General features: G+C 40.4%; 3 protein-coding genes across 3 annotated transcripts; all 3 read left to right on the forward strand.

Annotated features, from left to right (window-relative positions):
- Positions 1-173: 173 nt before the first annotated feature.
- Positions 174-954, forward strand: LOC130696391 (B9 domain-containing protein 2-like). Its single transcript, XM_057519479.2, has 3 exons — positions 174-346; positions 421-681; positions 776-954. Exons 1-3 carry the CDS (start codon positions 259-261, stop codon positions 952-954), a joined length of 528 nt encoding a protein of 175 aa, XP_057375462.1. The 5' UTR covers positions 174-258.
- An 11-nt stretch (positions 955-965) lies between these two features.
- LOC130697074 (tectonic-1-like) lies at positions 966-2,976 on the forward strand. The gene is made up of 2 exons (XM_057520181.2): positions 966-1,701; positions 1,777-2,976. The coding sequence occupies exons 1-2, from the start codon at positions 966-968 to the stop codon at positions 2,970-2,972; spliced, it is 1,932 nt and encodes a 643-aa protein (XP_057376164.1). The 3' UTR covers positions 2,973-2,976.
- Positions 2,977-14,148: 11,172 nt separating this feature from the next.
- Positions 14,149-18,059, forward strand: LOC130696388 (homeobox protein OTX1-like). The gene is made up of 4 exons (XM_057519475.2): positions 14,149-14,769; positions 14,902-15,062; positions 15,543-16,439; positions 16,507-18,059. The coding sequence occupies exons 1-4, from the start codon at positions 14,571-14,573 to the stop codon at positions 16,702-16,704; spliced, it is 1,455 nt and encodes a 484-aa protein (XP_057375458.1). The 5' UTR covers positions 14,149-14,570; the 3' UTR covers positions 16,705-18,059.
- Positions 18,060-20,322: the final 2,263 nt, after the last annotated feature.

A 20,322-nucleotide genomic window follows, 5' to 3' on the forward strand; every position in this document is an offset into this window, starting at 1 on the left:
GTAACTCATACTAGCAGTACTTTTTGCTGTGTCTAACTCCCTGCCACAAAAGATAAGATCAAAAAATAAAAGCTTGGGCAAGTTATGCGAAGAAATCAAATTCAAAATGTGACTTCTGTCAACAAACAACTGTCTTTCTTAACTAGCAGACGAGCGCAGAGCTGTCATGGTAACCTGCCATAGCAACCGTTTTGTTGTTGTTACTTCAACTTTTTGAAGTCTAGCGTCGTTATTTTAGTTTACGATGGAAAAGGGGACATGGCAGAACTACATTTAATAGGCCAAATCATCGGTGGAACAGAATTCTCCGACAAATCCATCTTCTGTCGTTGGCAATTATCTTCAGGTGAGCGTCAATCGATTTCTACTACTCTTTAAGCCCTCAGTTCTGTGTTAGTAAAATTCTAATAAACATTGCAGGCAACAATTGGCGTGTTCTCGAAGGTGCTACAGAGGGTCAGACGCAACTCGATACTCCGCAGATTGGCTCACTGACTAATTGGAATCATCCGTTGGATGTCCACTGGGCTACCAGAGGTCTTCAAGGCTGGCCACAAATTCATTTGCAAATTTACCATCTAGACGGTTACTCGCGAACTAACCTGATCGGCTACGCATCTGCATCCATTCCGACGCGTCCTGGTATTCACTACGTCGATGCTCCAGCGTGGAGACCCTTAGGTGTTTTTTTCTTTTTTTGCAAAGAAACCGTACTTTTTAGAAAGCCTACTGGATAAAATATCTTAAAGTTATTGATCGATCGTTTTTTTTTCAGGCACATTTACCGAAGAACTGATGCGCCACTTTATTGGCGGTGGAATTGAGCTAACCGACGCTGATCGTATCCAAAACGGAGCCGATCGATCCCGTTTGAAGACAGAGGCGGCTGGTAAAGTTCATCTGGAAATTGGATTAATCTTTCGGGATTTCAAAAAGTTCGGCATCGAGTACTGAGTTAACAGAAAATGACCAAGTTATCCGCCTTGCTGTACATTGTCGTTCAAATTGGATTGCACATCTCCAAAACTTATGTCTCTGCTCAATCTACTACGCCACCTACTAATGTCCAACAATCTGAAGTTATTAATCAAACCGACTTGTCAAACACCAACCAACCAACCGCTGGAACGACCACCATTAGCTCACCTGTTTGGGAGAACGTTACGTCGATGACTAGTTTCCTTACGACGGAGCCATCAGCGAGTTCCACAACAGAAAATCCCGAGCCGGAAAACGATTACGTCAAGTTGGACCACGACCTATTTTTGTGCACTTGCGACTTGATAGGTGGGCAGTGTGACGTCAATTGCTGCTGTGATCCGGAATGCAGTCTGGACGACCGTCGTCTTTTCAGCCGGTGTTGGTCGCCTCCCAGCTCCTATTTCGACCGTTACTATTGCTCGCCGGATCCCGATCGTTACGGCCTCGCGTGGAACAATACACTTGAATACCGGGTCGAATGGAGCGTTCGAAGAGGAATGTTTTGTATCGTAACTGACAACGTTCCTAAAAAGAGAATGTTTGAAGATAAACCGCCGCTGGCAGAAGATGAGGTATTCCAACATATTTTACCCAAATTGTCCGGTAGGTGGAACGTTCCAGGGCCGATGATTGAGTTAGATCAATGGATTTATCAGCCGTTCTACAAAGAAGGATCGCCTCTTTTCACCCTACATGTCAGCGGGACCATTGGCGTGTTAAGTAAATTCCTACACAAAAATATTTCTACAAATTCAAAATTCAAAAATCAAATAACATTTTTGAAAATCTTCTTAGAATTGCCACATTCGCTAAATAGCGCCATGTGTAACATAGCCAAGGAAGTCACCTTTCTGCAGTCGGACGATCATTACCAATGCATCCTACCGGGAAAAGATCAATGCAATCCAAATATGCGCCTTGAACAATGGTTGTCTCGTTTGGCCGTCTTCCGGCTTCCGTCGCATTCTGCATCTGCCGGCAATTCCAACAGCAGCATCCGATGGGGAGATACGGACAAGTTGGCTCCAGTAATAATCAGAATCTGCGATCCTAATTCCGGATGCAGATCGGATCTTCCAGCACCAGAACCTAGCTGCCAGAATTCCTTGACGGCCGTGACGTTGCGAATCAGTTACAACGGGACAGAAGGCATCCGTTCCGTCTTGGTCGATCTCCTGTACACGGCAGGAAAAACCGGATCAGTCCGATTCCGAACGATCCATCAATCGTTGAGTGAAATTCAGAATGGAGGTGGAAGTCATTCAGTACGAATGCGATCGGGAAATCCAGGCTACCTGAACGGCAAACCCGTCCTTGCGGCTAAACTGAACTCTTCCAGGAGCGAAGGAGCTTTTCAAAGGCTGGACGTGTTCCCGGGCACGCCCAGGTCGCGAGTTATCCGATTCGGAGAGGACAGTTATCATTCCATCCGCGTTAGCAGCCCCAATGTGGAAAATCGAACGGAATTGTGCGACAAGTGGCGCCAATTTGTCCTCGAGTCTCTCTGGGGTCCCGATTTCGAATTATTGCGTCTGGGGGCTTTCGGCAACGTCGAACTGAACGAAACGGAATTCTCGGGTTTGTGGCTGCCCGTACGCATCCAATCGGATGAGTTGGTCTGCTTCAAATCACTCATCCAAGCTGAGTTGGTCATCGTCTACACGAGGTCCGGCTCTCATGACCAACCGCAAAATAAGCTGGTGGGCGCTGGAATGCAGCTTCGGTCATCGGGTGCGGAGTATTGTGTCGCTGAATCGGCCAGCTGTTCTCTCCTGCTCAGTCAAACGGTGTCTTTCGTCATGGCCGACTCCCCCACGTTCATGATTCTTCCTCAACCACCGCGTTGGAGAATCCAGTTACCTTACGATTTTTTTTATCCCTTTCTTTTGTCCTCTTGTGCTTCTAGCACAAGTCCATTAACTTTCTTCATAGTCATTTCAACGTTGTGTTTCATCATCGATAGATGGCGTTTGATGTCTGAATGGAAGTAAAATAAAAAGAAATAGTTACTCTTTTGTTCGATAGATGGCGTAGAAGTAGCCAATGTTTTGATTTGGACGGACAGACTTGAACGTGACGAACCGATACGATGGATTGACCATCGACTAACGGAGAAACCACAAAAGAGACAAGAAAGATCAGAAAGTCCAAGTAAAAAGAGTGTTTTCTAAAAAGCGCGATAGAGAAAGGTCCAAATTCGTTTGCATAATGTCTAAATATCGCGTGACAAGAAAACCGAGCAACATTCCAAAACAGAACACGAACGAAAACAAATAAAAAAGAGAAAAGGGGGGAAATTCTAGAGGATCATCGTATTCGATGTATCGAACAGGGCCCGCCGGGATTATCAGGCAACTCGAACGTACAAACAAGAATAAACAAAGCATACCGATGGGGGGGGGGGGGGGGAAGGACGGCGACATCAAGAACGACCAAAGAAGAGAACGAAGCCAAAGAAACCACACCCACACAAGAGTAAATTTCCCTAATATCATGATGAAAAATAATATCGCCCGAGACACACAAAAAAAAAAAAAAAACAACAACAACCGAGGGGGTAAAAAAAAAAAAAAAAAAAAAGGAAGTGAAAGGTGAACTGGTCGGAGACTTTAGGGCATGCAATATTCATAAATACTTGTACGTACGATGCGTGTGTGCTGGTAAACAGTTCAAGCAACTAAACAATATGTCAACCCCCGCCAGCGAACAGCCATACTTTGCTCCGTTCGCGTATTTTGTCCCGGCCGCAAAAGTCACGATCTGTAAAAGAAAAAACAAATGCTATAATTTAATAATTACTAAGACAAGAGAGGAGACAAAGGGCAAAACAAAATGCGCTACAAGAATATCGATCGTGTCTGCCTTTTCTTGTTGAACACAACAGTGACGACAGATGTCTCAAACAAAAAAAAAAAAAAAAAAAAGAGAAAGGCTTAGTCCAATTAAGAAAAAAGGTTCTTCCATGTTACGGCACACGCAGTTGTTCTTTGTTCCGTGGGAAATTGATACACGAAACTTCTTCCAAAGCCAAATGTCTTTCGAAAAAGAGAAACAAAAAAGAAAGCTATCAACTTTTACGGCAGTATATCATCATTTTCTTTTTCTTTTTCTTTTTTAAACCAGCCCATTATTTCAAACGATAAAATGTTGTTATTGCAAGTCACGTGACTGACGTCTGTCGCAGATGAGCGGGCCATGGAACGACGACCGTCGTTCGTTCCCGTGGTTGAACGCCCTCCCCCCCACACTATTTCCCGTTAACACAACATAAAAAAGGGGAAGCAAGTCACGTGCATCCGCAGATGAAAACATCCTTCTAGTTTTATCTCTAGACGAGGGGGGGGGGGCTTATTGATCCGGCTACTGGAGCAATCTGCAAACGATACACACATGTCCCACAAAAAAAAAAAAAAAAATGGAGAGAGATGGGGTGATGATACGAAACCGCTAATTAACCCAAAGCCAAACATTCAAGTGTCGCCCGATGATTTAGAAAAAAAACAAAAACAAATTGACACCGCCACCGTCTATTTGTCAAGTGGCCTAAAAAAAAAAAAAAAAGATCCGCAGAAAAATGCGATTCTGGACATTGTCAAAAGGAAAAATGCCCAATAAAAGGCTCGCTTTGCTTTGAGGTAGCCATGAATAATTCATTTGGCCGGAACGATTCTGTATACACACAAAAAAAAAAAAAAAAAAAATGGGCGGGTGAGCGCACACTTTTCCTCAATATTTCTGCACTCTATACGAGGACTTTCAACCGTTTCGTATAACCATCGTCCCTATTATTATTGTTATTCTTTTGGCAGTGGCCTTCTTCTTCTTTTCTTTTTTTTTTTTTTTTTTTTTTCATTCCATCCATTGTTAATGCAAAATATATACATAAAAAAAAAAGGGGGAGCTTAGAAAAGATGGTAGGGGAGTGATGATTTTGATATGGATGGAGGAACAAAACCAAAAATACCCCCCTCAATTTGACAGGGCCACGAACAATTTCTCGATCGTCTTTTACTTTTTTTTTTTTTTTTTTCAACGGGCGACAAAATCAAACACGAACAAAAATTTGTCCCTTCCATAGCCCAAACAAAAGTTTGGAGCTGTCTATCATCGCTGTGCTTGTTGCAGCCGGCTAGAAAAATATCCACCAAGAATCGATGTATATATATATATTATCAATAGGGCACCCTACACACCGAATAAAAAGTACACACACACACACACACACACACACATATATATAGTGATGGCTTCGTCTAGGCTCGTTGTTATTACAAGCGACGTGTGAATGCCATCCTCTTGTACACACACGTCATTGAAAAAAGAGGCCTCTATATGCGGTGAGATTCTCGAATGAATCGGGCGGGGGTAACATTCGGTATAGGCCTAACGGTCCTATGTGCAAAGTCAACACGACGGCTAAAATACACGATCTCTCACTTCAAAAAAAAAAAAAAAAACCGAGGCCGTACATAGGAAAAGAAACGTGGACAAACATTAACGCACACACATTCGTAATAGTCACACACTCGCGGTTGGGGAGGAAAAAGGCCTATTTTTGGGGGTTTGACATCTTTATCGTGATAGTATTTGAACAGGCCAATATACTGCGTATATGTTTCCCTCCCCCCTACCCAACAAGAGAGAGTTTTTGGAAAAAAAAAGCAGCTGAGATGTCGTGGCGATCGATTAGCATCTACGTGGGCTTCCGTCTCGTGTTCTCCAAAGTGGAAACCGCTAATTTTCGATGCCATTTGCAGATTGTACGGGCTAAAAACACACACACACACAACAACAACAACTGGATGGCGGATGATGCGATGCTATCGTTCGGATGGCTTAGAAATGGCCAAACGTGTGCCCCCCTTTTTTTTTTTTTTTATAGGGGGATCCATCTACTTTTTTTTTGTGTGTGTGAATAAAAGTGTCTGATGTCGGGCGTGCGCCATCTTAATACTCATTTTCAATCGTTGGGTGAACTTGAAAAAAAAAAAAAAAAAATGATGTTCATCTCGGGTTACCTTTTGATGTAATAGATTGGGAGGAGATGAACATAAAAAAAAAAAAAAAAAAAAAAAGAGAAACTCTTGTGTCAACAATTTCGGTTCCAGGGGGAGGGGTGGGAGGGAAGGTTTCGAGTTCAACTGCGTCGCAAAATGATAATAATCGTTGTAATAATAATACAGTTTCATTGTTGCTTTATAGAAAGAGCACGCGACCGTTGGTCTCTCCAATATCAAAAAATACGCGCGCCAACAACATTTTCACACCTTCTTTTCAAACTTTTCCTACACAGCTCGAAAATTTCTCATTTAAATAAGATTGAGGTAAAACCTAACTGCAATTGCAAGGGATTTTCAAAAGCTTTTGTAGAAGGATTTACGTTCTCTGGCGCTCCTTGACTCTCATTGACTTGTGGGCTAAAACACCTTTAAAAAAAAAAAAAAAAAATATGGTTTGAAACAGTTGCGCGCTCCTGTATGCGTGGCCCAGCAGGATGGACACACGCATCTCGTTTTTTTTTTTTTTTTTTTTTTTAAGTGCTGGGCGCTATATTTAGTTTGGCGACGCGCGCGCGTCCGCTTCTTAATCTTTCATTTGTCTGTTATTAGTATTCATAAAATAAAAAAAAATAAAAAAAAAAGTACGTGTGGCCAACACACTACCGCACGTGGTCATATTATAGATCTATATAGTCTTGTAGCGTATACGTAAGCTCCTTAACTTTACTTCGAAATAAAGGGAAGAAAAAAGAAGTTTTTAGAATTTTATCTTTTTCTATTCGCCACTTGTGGAGAGGCGTACATTACAAGAGTCGGAACTAAGCGCATAATTTACAGCGGCTTTTGGGGCAAGGTGAAATTGTCCTTTTATCAACAACATTTGAATTTCCTTTTTTTTTTTTTTTCGTAATAATAATAATAATAAAAATAGAATCAAAATCCCGCTTTTCAAAAAGAGAACCTTCCCTCTTTTGTGTGTTACAATCAAAGTCTACAAAACAGCACGCGACCGTTGGTCGTACGAGAAGATCCAAAACATTTAAAAAAAAAATTCTTTTTCAGATGTAAAAGGACAAGACTAAAAAAAAAAAAAAAAAAAAAAAGATAACATCTTATGCTGGCTCTCCATAAGCGAAAAAAGAGGGTTGCTTCGATCCTTGCGCTATCTGCGGCGTAATCAAACACACAACCGATAGCCTAGCATTGATTGTAAACATATAGAGGCCTATATACGTTGTAGAGGAAAAAAAAAAAAAGAGTTTCAATTTCTTTTGTGTGATGTCCACACACACACACACACACATAACAACACAAGTTGGGGGCTAGACATTCAGAGTTCATGAGTTTCTTCCCTTCGATATGGCGATACGGATCGATTATTAACGCTGAACCGTTTGAACAAAAACGACTCTGTTCCCTACACATTGAGAACGTTAGAGTAAATAAAAAAAGGTACAAAACGATATAAATAGGCCAGCATGCGAAATTAGCAATTTTCTGCCAATTGAACCGCAACGACGGGCAGCCAAAAACACGGCGAAAAATAAAAAAGAATAAATATTTCTAAACAACCCAGACGGTGTATATAACTGTACTCTGCTATTCACCTGGCCTAACTCCACCTACCCCTATATATATATATTCCTAAACCACCTTAAAAATAGATGCATAAAAGCCCCTCTGGTCAATCAAAGAAAGAAAAATCCATGATTGAAAAAAGAAGCCTATGATTGAGACTGCAAATATATAAGGGGGAAAACGACGAACTGATGATGGCCTGCTGTGCAATGATATCCATTCCTCATTTTTCTGCTCTACTTCACTCTCCCCCCCCCTCCCCCGTACTCTTCCTTCCTCTCTATGTATACATAAGTAGGGAACCCCCTATACAATTTTTGGCTGTTTTATTTTGTAGGCATATATACGTCTAAACGTATGCGCTGTGTGTGTATGTGTATACAGATAGATGCCGAGGCGTGAAATGCTTGGCCTATTGATACACACACAGTTGCTGTCGACGCGTTTGCATTCGATTGGAGGAGGGGGGAGGGTGCCCTTTTATGCGCACATTTGCCGCCTGTCACATAGACAGCGTTCTTGCCTCCACACAAAAGAAAACGAAATCTTTTCGCGAAAAAATATTTCCCTTCTCACTCCTTTTCATGTGTCAATTTTTCTTTAGCCGCCGCTTAAAAAAAAAATAATAATAAAATCCAAACAATAAACGGAAAACGTTATTTTTCTTATTTTCAGATCGACAGTTTCGAATTCGTAAAAAGAGAAAAGCAAAAAAAAAAAAAAAAAGTTAGTAATTGATTAAATATATTTAAGCTCTACGCGAAAAATCTCATGACGAGCTCTGATTCTCGAGATGATTGGATTGGCTCTTCCCCTTTGTGTACGAGTGTTTCTTTTTTTTTAATTCTTTACCGATCCCCATACAATCTACACAACGATGATTTAATACCATCCAATGAATGGGATGGCTCAGGAAAAAAAAAAAAAAAAAAAAATCAAAGAAAAAAAAGCTTAAACGCGCGATCAGAAACAAACAAACATCATCACACGAACAAGCTCCTCTATCTGTGTGTATATAGTCTATTATATACTTTGTAGGACACACACACACAGACACACGGGCTAAAGTCGACTGAGCTTTGAATCAACAGCTTATTGCGGGTTCTCATCTCATAAGTCGATTATTGCCGCGTCTAACGTTATATATATTGTGTCAACGTGTTGCTTCCTTTCGCCCTTCCCACCGCAACGTGTTTCTACTCACTCGGCACAGATATATAAACAAGAGCTAATAACAACCCAACCGATGCTGCAAATTCAGCAGAAAAATGAAAAGTCCTACACATGTTTTTGCCTCTTCAAGTGGCACATAAATACTTTGTGTGTATATAAAATAACATCAACAGTAGTGGAGACATACACACCCGTACGAAAGCCGATCAAGTATATAGGGTCTCTCTTTCTCCTTTCTCTTTTTTTTTTTTTTTTTTTTTTTTGTATTTATATGCTACTTAGTGATGGCTTTTTCTCGCCCTCAATCAAAATCCGATCCTTCTTAGTCGTCACTCGTCATTTTTCAAGTGTATTAGCTCTTTTTCCTCTGTATAGAGACTCGGTCTTCTATATGGCCCCACTACTATATAGATCCGTCGAAAACGCACCTTCTCAAAGCGGAGTAGATGAAACTAAGAAAGAGCCGATGACCAACACGAACCACAATGGGGGATTTCGATGTATCTTTAGACGGCATTAAATCAACGAGTGGATGACACTTGTTTTCCAATTGTATCTCTCTTTTTTTTTTTTTTTTTTTTTTTTTTTTTTACAACTTGAAAGAAAGAAGAGGGATCTCGCCTTGGTCAAACGACTTAACCCCTGGATCAAGAAGAAAACAAATCCTAATTTTTTTTTTTTGCCTATCTTTTTCTGTTCTTATTTCGAAATTTTGTTCGCAAGATTCAATTGAAATCATTAGCGAAAACACAAATGTGTGCATTTGCCAAAAATTGGGAGGGGGGGGGGGGTGATTCACGGAGGTGCGCCGGACGGAGGAGGATTGGGCGGATGCAAAGATCCGGAACGGAGTGGCGCATCCAATGGAGAGACGCATCCTGGGCGGAGTTGGGACAGTCTGATTGGTTATAACGAAAGGCGGATCTAAAGGGCGGAGATGGAAATCAAAAAGGCGGGGCATCCGTACCGACCCAACGCTTCCAGCAACTCTCATTTTGCTCCCTCCCCCCCCCCCCCCCAATGTAAAAAGAAATATTCTTCTCCCTCCCAACGTTAGCAACGATACACACACACACACACACAAAAAAGAACGAAAAATAGAAAAAAAAAATAAGAAACAATTTTCCAGGATCGAAAAGGGAAGGGCAAGCGGATCCGAAAACGTTTTTTTCTTTTCCTTTTCCTAAAAGCTGTGTGTGAGTGAGTGTGTGTGTGTGTGGATGGTTGGGTTTGCTTTGGTGGCAGTTTTGTGTTGCTGCTGCGCTAGTTCGTCGTCGCACTGCCAGGGACCCGAACTGCTGAAGAGCTAAAACATCACTACAGACAACACGCAGTCAGTCAGGCTACAGGAGAGTAGGAGGCTTATCGCAACGTCGCGTGGTCAGATTTTTAAGTACACACACACACACACACACGTATATAGGCCTTAAGTACTAGTACACTAAAGTCTAGCAGCTTAAAGCAAGACGAAGAAGAAGAAGAAAAAAAAAAAAAAAGAAAAAGAGCGGGCCCTTCTCTTAAGACCATCTTAAGTTGTGAGAGCATACACACCGGCTTTTGGAAGCCTCTTACAACTGGAAGAGACGGAAGGACACACAAAAAAAAAAAAAGAAGAAGAAGGAACTTTGAAGTTTCATCGGTTGGGAATCGAAACTAGAAATTTTGGGCGATCGAACAACACACTCTGTGAATTCGTTTGTGAATATTTTCGTGAAGGCAAAGTTGGAGCTCTGGCAAACAATCATCGATCGAATCATCGAAAAGGTAAGAACATTTTCATTTCCAAATGAATTTTTTTTTTTTTTTTTTTTTGAATTGCTCTCACATTGGCGGGTAAAATTCGAATTTGAATTTTTTTTTTTTTTTTAATGAATGAATCTATTTTTAAAAAAAAAGAAAACGAATGGAAATGAAAAATTGTTGAACAAGAAAAGAAAAGAAGTCAATAGGAGACGGCAAAAGCCGGGAGCTTATTGGTTTATAGACTCTCAATTTGACTAAGACACTTTAGGCCGATTATTAGAAGCTCAGAGCGGCTCACTTATCTCTCTCTCTCTCTCTCCTCTGTATATATATGTATGTATATACATATATATGCCCTCTCTTTACGTGTGTACACATACGTGTCGATGGGTTAAGTAGTTTCTATTTCCGAACGCACACCTCCGACTAGACAAATCTGACCGCGTGAAATCAACAAAACACAAAGGATTTGATTCTTTTCTCTACTTAAAAAAAAAAAAAGAAACAAAAATCCCCTCATTTAAAATTGTTGGCTTTAAAAAAAAAAAAAATTCAATTTCCTCTGACTATCAGGAAAGAAAAAAAAAATGTCCATTCGTAGCAATTCCGGAATTCTTCGAAAATGTACACAAGGATTTCCCGTCGGTCTATCAATGTGAATGTGTTCAAACGGTTGGCTATCAAATCTAAAAGAGACAAACAAGGTAGCCCTTTTTTTTTCCCTATAAAGATGGTGTACAGAATAGGGGGGGGAATATGGAGAAGGATTGATGGGCGGAAGTGCGCGGAAGTTAACTTTGATTCCCTCCCCCTTACTCCCTCGCCGCATTTTTGTGCGTGTTCCTTTACAGAAAAAGAGAGATGACATTATTATATAAAAATAACGATGAGTTTTTCACCGTAAAAATGTGTACGAGCCGCGTTGACGATACGAATCACGTACCAGGGGGGGTTCGCATCCGACTTCCGGATCTATAAGCTAATAGAGATTAACTGGCTATGTAACTCTTGTCTCTGCGCTTATTGTTTTCCAAATCTGTTCGCCGAATCCTAAATGACCATCTCTTTTTCTTTTTTTTTCTTTCCACCCTTCTTGTTTTTCTTCCGGCTTCCGCATATATCCGGTCGTGAATAAAAAAAAAAAAAAAACCAACACACACCGATGGCCGTGAGAAATTCGTTTTTGTTTTTCTTCATTCTTTGGATGACCTTTTTTTCCATACCCCCTTTCCATCCGTCATCGGAATGTCGGATGGCTCGTGCCTACACCCTCTCTCTTCCAACTGCAAATGGAAAAACAGTACCCCACGAGGATAGGTGAAATAACCCATCAAGAAACGATCATCTTTCATCTATTAAATATCGCTTCTCTTATTCAGTGCGTGTCCATCACGTCCCTACGATTTTTACTTGGAAAATCATTAAGCTGTTTTACCCCCTTCTCTACAAAGAAAAAAGAAGAAGAACGGGGCCTATAAGGGTAAACGATGAGGGCCTATCAAACCTTCCCCTCCCTTTTGGAAAGAGGAGAAGAAAAAAGAAAAAAAAAAAAAATGTGTATAAAGGTTCAAGGAGTCAATTAGGCACTACCACCTAGGGTTTCTACCTCAGAGGCTTCCAGCTCCGTTAGTTTGTGCTACTGTTCAATGGACCTTTCTTTTTTTTTTTTTTTTTTGCAAATGAAGATGATTGGGAATTTAATAATAGATTTAAAAAAAAAAAAATAAAACAATAAAAGAAGTGGTCAGCTCTAGTGGGGATTGGAGATCAAGACAAAGTTTCTTGTTCGAGTTATTATTTGTCATTGTAAAACATGAAGGGCGAAATTTTTTGCTACGAAGGTTCAAAGGTCGTCCCCACCAAAAAGGGAAATGAAGAGTTTCTTTTTCGGAGGGTGGGGTAGGGCTTTTTGCCCAGGAGAAAATGATGATGGCCCGTTGTGTGTGAGGGCTGGCCGAAAAAAAAAAAAAAATACAACAACAAACAAAACAACAAGAAAGAATAAAAAAAAAAAAAAAAAAAAAAAGAGAGACATACTTTTTTTTTTTTTTGGCCGGGGTAGTTCGGTTGAGATGCTAACACACACAAAAAGCAGGAGAGGGGTAGTAACGTACGCAGCTGTCAGCAAGCTCAGCAGGCGGTAACCAACCTATATCTCTGTCGGGGGATGTATAGTTGGGGCATTTTAATCCTTCGATTTGTTACTTTTATTTCATTCACCATACACACACACACACACACACACACACATGTGTATATATATATACTGGTAACTCCCCCCTTTTTTTTTCCCTATTTATTCACTTCTTTTCTTGTCCTGTGCACGTATTCTACTCACTTTTCCCACACTCCCGTCTGGTGGTCGTTTTTCAACGCCATTTGTCACTCGCAAAATACAATCAGGACAAAACACGAGTTTTTCCTTCGTTGAAATCAGTTTATAAACTGTAATCATCACAGTTGTTCGAAATTGCCTGGGCGTTTTTATCATTTCGCAGTGACGAAAAGAGAGAGCAACAAGTTCGAAAGAGAAAAAAAAAACGTGCCTAGCAGACGACAATTATGCCTTTGGTTGGAGGGAAAAACGATTCCCAAATGAACGTTGCCATTTTTGTTTAATGAGAAAAAGAAAAATGGTGGACAATCAAAAAAAAAAAAAGATGAAAAAAAAAAAACATTTTCGTCCGTGGGAAACACGACAGACGGAAACTGAAACGTTCCCTAGAGTTTTTTAGAGATTCTTTCATGAAAAATGTAGCAAAAATACTACTATGACTATCAAAAGAATATATGTATAGTATATATCTAGAGTTTTGAAAGATTTTTTGATTGACAAGTGGGAGATGAATAGGCGTGGTCAAATCAGGTAGCTGCTGTTGTGTAGACTCTTTCTTTCGATTGTTGCTATACTAACCAAGTCTACCTTTTAATTGGGTCCTCTTTCTCTCAAATAGTGGTAGAACCTTTTGTCTCTCGGAAATGAAGAGATACCTTTAAGATATCCCCTCTCAAAAAAGAAACTCTTGACGTTCTTCCCTCCCACCTGATTGTCCCCAGACGTAGTAGAAAAAAAAAACGAAACAAAAGAATATCGAAAAATAAATCAGACGAAGAAGAAAAGTATGCAAATCGTTTCTTCCTCCCCTTGAAATAAAAAAAAAAAGGTAAAAAAAAGAAAAATCCGCCATTTTGATTTTTGTGTGGGCGTTCGTTCTCATCCCCCCCCCCACGTCCATTGTTTCACAAATTGTAACCACTCCATTTGTACGAAACGCTTTTGGTTTTCAACCACATTTCTCTACGTTTCATCAACAGGTTGAATTGCAACATTTTTTGGAATCTCCTGGCTGGATTTTGGTCAATCAAATCAATTTGGTCAGAGGAAGCAGCAACCGAAAAACCACGAGATAACCAAGAAAGCCGAAGGCTAGAAAAAAAGGTGGAGCTGGGCAAAAAGAGGAAGGAGATTGAAAAGAACCTTCACTCCTCCTTCCACTGCGTGGGGGACACTCGCCTCCCATTTTCTTCCTTGTGAACTTGCCATATCGTCACCGATCGTGAAGGTTTTCTTGGAAAGAAGAAGAAGAAAAAAAAAAAGGGGGGAAGGCGAGGACACACACTGGAAGAAGTAAAAAGAAAAAAAAAGAAAAGGGAGGAGGAGATCCAAATCTTTTTTCGTCTTATTTTTTTTTTTTTTTTTTTTCACTTGTGTCAAGACTTGATCCGGCCCAGGCCAGTGCAAAGTGAACTATCGACCGGCTGTGACGTGTCTCTCAGACTGCGTACACTCCACACACTCTTCATTTTAATATCCATCAAAGGGAAAAGAAAAAAAAAAGTTGAGTGTTTCCTACCTTGTTTTTTCTCCAAGTGTTGTTTCTTCGTTGTGATTCAAGTGTAAAGATCATCGAGGAAAGTCGAAAACACATCAGCGTGGAGTGGTTGACCATCGGTGCTGCTGATCACTGGGCATCATCAGCAGCAGCAGCAGTCGACAATAGCAACAAGGACGACATCTTGAATTACGTTTTCGAATTGAATCATCGTCTGCTAGAGTCGTGTGGAAACTCGAAAATTGATAATTCTGCCAACATCATGGCCTACCTGGCCAAAGGCAACCCGTACGCCATGAACATGGGAGTCGGCATGGGCCCAGTAGGACTTCATCATCATCACGCTCAGGTGGGCGTCGGCGGCGGTGGAATGCCCGGTCTGGCCGGTTTGGCTATGCCTCCGTCGGCCATGGACCCGCTCCACTCGGCCGTCGGGTTCCCTCCAGGTATGGACCGACCATGTAAATATGAATTTCTTTTACTTTTGATTTTTCCAGTCTTCCAATTTTTTCATTTTTCAAAAATGGAATCTCATTAAAAAAAAAAAAACACGTGGTCTTAAATTGCAATTCGTTTACGATTTCCAAATTTAGGGAGTAACGGAGCTGGAAGGAAACAGAGGCGAGAACGGACGACGTTCACTCGTGGCCAACTGGATGTTCTTGAATCATTATTCGCTAAAACTCGTTATCCGGACATATTCATGCGCGAAGAAGTGGCTCTCAAAATCAACCTGCCTGAATCTCGTGTCCAGGTACATCATTCTATTTCTGTTTTTTTTTTTTTTTTTTTTTTACTGTTGTTCCAGTCTTGCAAAACGATGGCGTCGTTAAATGGCCGGTAATTCCGGCGCACACCGTGTCCCGTTTTTTTTTTTTTGTGCTTAGAAATTTGAGAAACATGTTGGACGTTGTTGTCCACGCGCCACACACTTTTCCTTTTTCGAATGTGTCCTTTTGAAAAGAGGAACATTTGAATAGCCCCCAACGGTTGATGTCTTTTTGAAAAGGACCGGCACGTCTAGTTGTAAATCTTTTTCATTTTGACCCTTTTAAAATGTTCGTCTATGACGTTTGAATAGCCAGACACGTCTGTTAACACTTTCGTTCGCAATTTACCCCAATTTTTCTTTTAAACTGGACAGAAATTACGTCAGCTTCTTTTGCATATTCTAACGGGATATTGTACACTCTAAATGCCTATTGAAATATTTATTATTTTGAAAACAAATCAGGTTTGGTTCAAAAACAGACGGGCCAAGTGTCGCCAACAGTCGCAGCAGCAGCAACAGCAACAACAGCAGCAGCAAAATTCCGGCGGAGGGTCTGGTGGTAGCAAGAGCACCGGAACACCGAGGCCTAAGAAGATCAAGAACTCGCCGGGCAGCCCCGTTTCGAACCGCCAACAACAGCAACAACAACAACAACAATCGTCGATCATCAATTCGACTCCGAGTCAGCCGGGTCTTGGCCTGCAGCAACAACAGCAGCAAATTCAGCAGCAGCAACAACAACAACAACATCAAACGAAGATGCATCGCGATTGCAGTCCGCCTTCCTCGCTTCCCCTACACTCTCCGCACACGCCGTCGTCGTCTGTAACGCCTACACCGACGCCTCCACCGTTAGGTGCCGGCGGATTGACGGGCGGTTACGGCACGATGGTGGCCGGTATGGTTGACGTCTCTACACACGCTTCTACTGGCGGAGGTGTAGGCAGTGTCGGTGGAGGTTATGGAAATGGCGGCAATACGAATTTCTGGGGCGGACACGATTTTCACGTTCCTTCGCCGCAACGGGCCGGCTCTTACGGCCTCGCCGCTGGACCTAAAATGACGGGGTCGAATTCGTCGGTCGGCACTCCGATGAGCGGTTCCATGGGCTCGTTTTCGTCACCTAGTTCGATGCACGGCATGTCCCCAATGGGTATGATGCCAACCGGTTATCCATCACCCAACCCGAGTCCGGCCGGATGCTACGGTGTAGCTACGGCTGGAGGATACGCGGCTGCTGCCGCTGCCGCCGCCAATGCGGCTCCTTATTACAGTAACGTCGGCATGGACTACCACCATCACCACCACAGTACCCATTCCATGGCCAGTCATCATCATTCCATGGGATCTTACGGACAGGTAAGTTATTTCTTTTTCATTTTCATTTCAGGATTTGAATTTGAATGTTTTTATTTTCAAATTATAGATGTCTAGTTACCCGGGATCGGCTCAATCGGCCTATGCCAGCGCTTCGGCAGCCGCTCAGGCGGCCGTCCAGGCGAATCATCATCACGGCGGTGGTGTCGTCATCGGCAACGGCCGACCGACTGTTCCTAGCGGCGGATCGCAACAGCAACAGCAGCAAGACTGTTTGGATTACGAGGCCAAATTTCAAGTGCTGTGAGCGTTTGAGTTTTTATTTCACAATTTTCGTGTATAGATCCTGAAATATTCTTCATTTACTTTCTCTCTCCTTATGTGTGTGTCTTTCCCGACGTCATTTTTGTTTTTATGTGATGACTTTGAAAAAAAAAACATTAACTTACACAGAAAAAGAGATCAAATAGTGTCTTCCCCCCCTCATCTTTCGATTTTGCCCTTGAATCCCCGCCCTTTATATTTTTTTTTCTTTTAGAATTATCTTGGATTTTTTTTTTTTTTTTTTTTTTTTTTTTTATGTGACCATATTTTCTTGACTACGGATTTAAAGAGAATTTGAAACTGGGGATGAGAAAACAAAAATTCATTTATCGATATTAATTGTCATTTTCTTCCTGTCTCGTCTCTTCGTGTTTCCAGCTGCCCCACCCGATTTATTTTATATCCCCGAATTCTTTCCTTTTAAAAACAAAAAAAAAAAAAACAAGAACTGTATATTTTGATTGAATATGAAAAAGGCAAGACAATTATTTGGATTTGAAAAAAAAAAAAAATTGTTATGGTTTTTAATTAATTTCGTGTTTTTGGGGGGGACGAGAGTTAAGTCTGATGTTCTGGATGTGTTTTTCTTTTCCAAAAGGGGTGGGGGATGTTCAATTCAAATCTTGGTATTTATTTTTTTGGGAAAGAAATTCCTAAATGAGAAAATTTGTTGATTATAGCTCAAAATGTTTTTTTTCTTTGATTTGATTGTCGTCTTTCTGTGTGTGACATTTTCTTTTCAATCGATTGAAACTTGTAAATATTTTTCGGGATAAACTGAACATTGAGTTGATTCATTTTTTGTTTTTTCGTCTTGTGTGTTGCATTTGTTTCACTTTCCTATTCGAAGAAAAACAAAACAAAAATGGACAACATTTCATTTCTGATTGCGTCATATCACGTAAACAATTTCCCTGTCTTATCGATCGTCATTTGTTTCTTGTTTTGATGAACAAAAAGTGTCGCATTCCGAGTCATTTCAATTCCCTCCCACAATTGCGTGTGTGTATCTAATATTTTTCGTTTGTGATGTGTGTCTCAATTTTTAACTTCCCATTTTTTGTGTGTATGTGTGTGTGTGTGTGTGTGTGACAAAAAAAAAAAAAGAACCGATCAAAAAAAAAAAAAATGAAAAAAAAAAAAAATATCAATCGTATCCATTTCCGCACATTTCCATTTTGGTTTTTGCCATCAACTCATTTCACCCTGGAACATTTTTTGGACCCCGTTTCTCGATGGCGTTCGTCTCAACTCTTCTTATTTGAAATATATATAAATATAATATTATAACAATTTTTTCCTCGGATACTATCACACACAATACACAAACAAAATTCGGTTCAATGTTCAATACGGTTCCTGTCGCTCCATTTCACTTATTCAGTTTGAAATTGATCAGCCAATGAAAACATTTGATGCAATGAGCATAGCAAAAAAAAAAAAAAAAAAAAAAAAAAAGAAGGGAGGGGATGGATTTTTTTTTTTTTTTTTTTTTCGTCCAGTCCGGAATCATCCGCCGGATTATACACACATCCCTCCCTTCGTCTATTCATTCTCCCTCTTTTTTTTTTTTTTTTTCCCTTTCATGTCTATACGCAACATGCAAAGGACTACGTGCCCATCATGATGCAAAAATATATTTCAAAATAAAAAAAAATAAAAAAATACAAATCCTTGGATGGAATAGAAAAGAAAAACAACAACACAAAAAAACGGGGACAGCTGCGACACTTCCCACACCTGGATCTAGATCAGGTTTTAAATGTCCAACTGTTATCGCTATCAAATGTTACGTTGATTGCGTTACGCACGGACCAATCGCCAAACATAAAAATAGGACGCCAAAAAAAAAAGTTTGATTTTCTAACGTGACTGTGCGGGATTGCAGCAAGTTTAAAGAGAAAAAAAAAAAAAAGGCTTACAGCTCACGTGAATAAAATAAAAAAAAAAGCGTGATTTATAGGTTGACATGGCGCTAGCTACTGTGCCCAGTGTTATTCACCTTCGGGGAGCCCTAAAGGCCTCAAGACGGGTAGTCGTGAAGGAACACACAGTAGCCTTTTTTTATTTTTTTTATCCTCACCAACCAAACACGATGAATGTTCATATTTTTTTATTTCAATCTTTGGTGTGACTCAACTATAGAAACCGTATGTGTCCACCTCATATTATAAAAAAAACAAACAAAAAACAGACTCTTTGCAGAGGCTGAGAAGCAAAAAATTCTGAATCATAACGGAAGGCCAAGAAAGGTGACGGAAGACGTGTATTCCGTCGGAAATATATATATACATAAAAATTCATATAACACCTATACAGATTGTCAACACGACTTCCTGTTCTTGCGCGCCCTCGGGCTTACGAACCTGTTCCACATCTCATTCATATCTTGTCTATTCAAACAGTTCCCTCTGCGCGTTCACCAATTGAATGCGCAGTTGTTGATGTTCGCCTATTCTCAATGGTCACATGTTTTTTTTTTTCTTTTTATGAAGGCCATTTTTTTTTTCTTATTTATTTATATCGACTTCCAGAAAAAAATTCTCATCGTAAAACCGGATGTGACGTTCTTTTGTAACGCATTTTTTTTTTTTTTTTTTCTGTAATAAAAAGGTGAACCTTTTCAAATGAAGAAAAAAAGAAACCGACACTATAACTCAGTATATGAACTCGGATGTTGGCACACCTTTTTTTTTTTCTGTTCTATTACGCAAAGGATTTGCTTCATATTTTGAGGTGTCAGACTGACGTGAAATATTTGGGATGTCTCTATTTTCAGACGTTCTTTTTTTTTCAAACATAATTTGGTTCCTGTTTGCTGCGTTTGAACTCGCGACATCGAGTCCTTTGCGGCGCTTCTTTTTGTCTTTGAAATGCGATCGCGACACGCTAAACTTTCAGTTCACTGATCGACATCAAATAGAAAGCAAAACCTTCCAAAACAAAGGTGTTTTGAAGCTAAAAAAAAAAAAAAATGTACTGTTTTCAAAAAGAAAATGGTCTGTTGTGCAAAATGGCCAGCAACGCCCTCCCGCAAGACCTTTAGCCCCACCCTGTTAGCGGGACTTATGTCGGTCACGATCGACACCCGTCTAGCAAAGTCAAATGATTCAAATCCTTATAAATCGATTAGCCAATCAAAGATTGTCTCGATATGATCGGTTTAAATCAGTCCTAACAACCTGACACTTCAAGACCAAAACACCAAAACACGTTTAATCTTTTCGTTAATACCAATATTCAAATGTGTGTGTGTGCTTCAGCTCATCATCAGCTTTGCATTCTCTCCGCTCGAATTCTTTTATTTTTTTTATTTGAATAGCAACCATTTAAGGCGATTTTCCATATCCTTTCCGAAATCCTTAAATCTATTTGGCATATTATTCACTTTCAAAAAATCAAACCTATAGATGTATTTTTCTAGAATTGTTTCCTACACAGTCGCAGGTGTGTCACGGGCGTGAGGAGAACAATGAAGACAGAGATCAGTCCACACGTAGGAAAAAAAAAATCAATCGTTGGAGGGTGTATAATAAAAAATAAGGTGTGATTTATTTTTATTATACACCCAATTGACTTTGCTCCTGTTAGCCCTACACAC

The sequence above is a fragment of the Daphnia carinata genome, chromosome 5 (assembly GCF_022539665.2).
Source record: "Daphnia carinata strain CSIRO-1 chromosome 5, CSIRO_AGI_Dcar_HiC_V3, whole genome shotgun sequence".
In the NCBI taxonomy this organism is placed as follows: Eukaryota; Metazoa; Arthropoda; class Branchiopoda; order Diplostraca; family Daphniidae; genus Daphnia; species Daphnia carinata.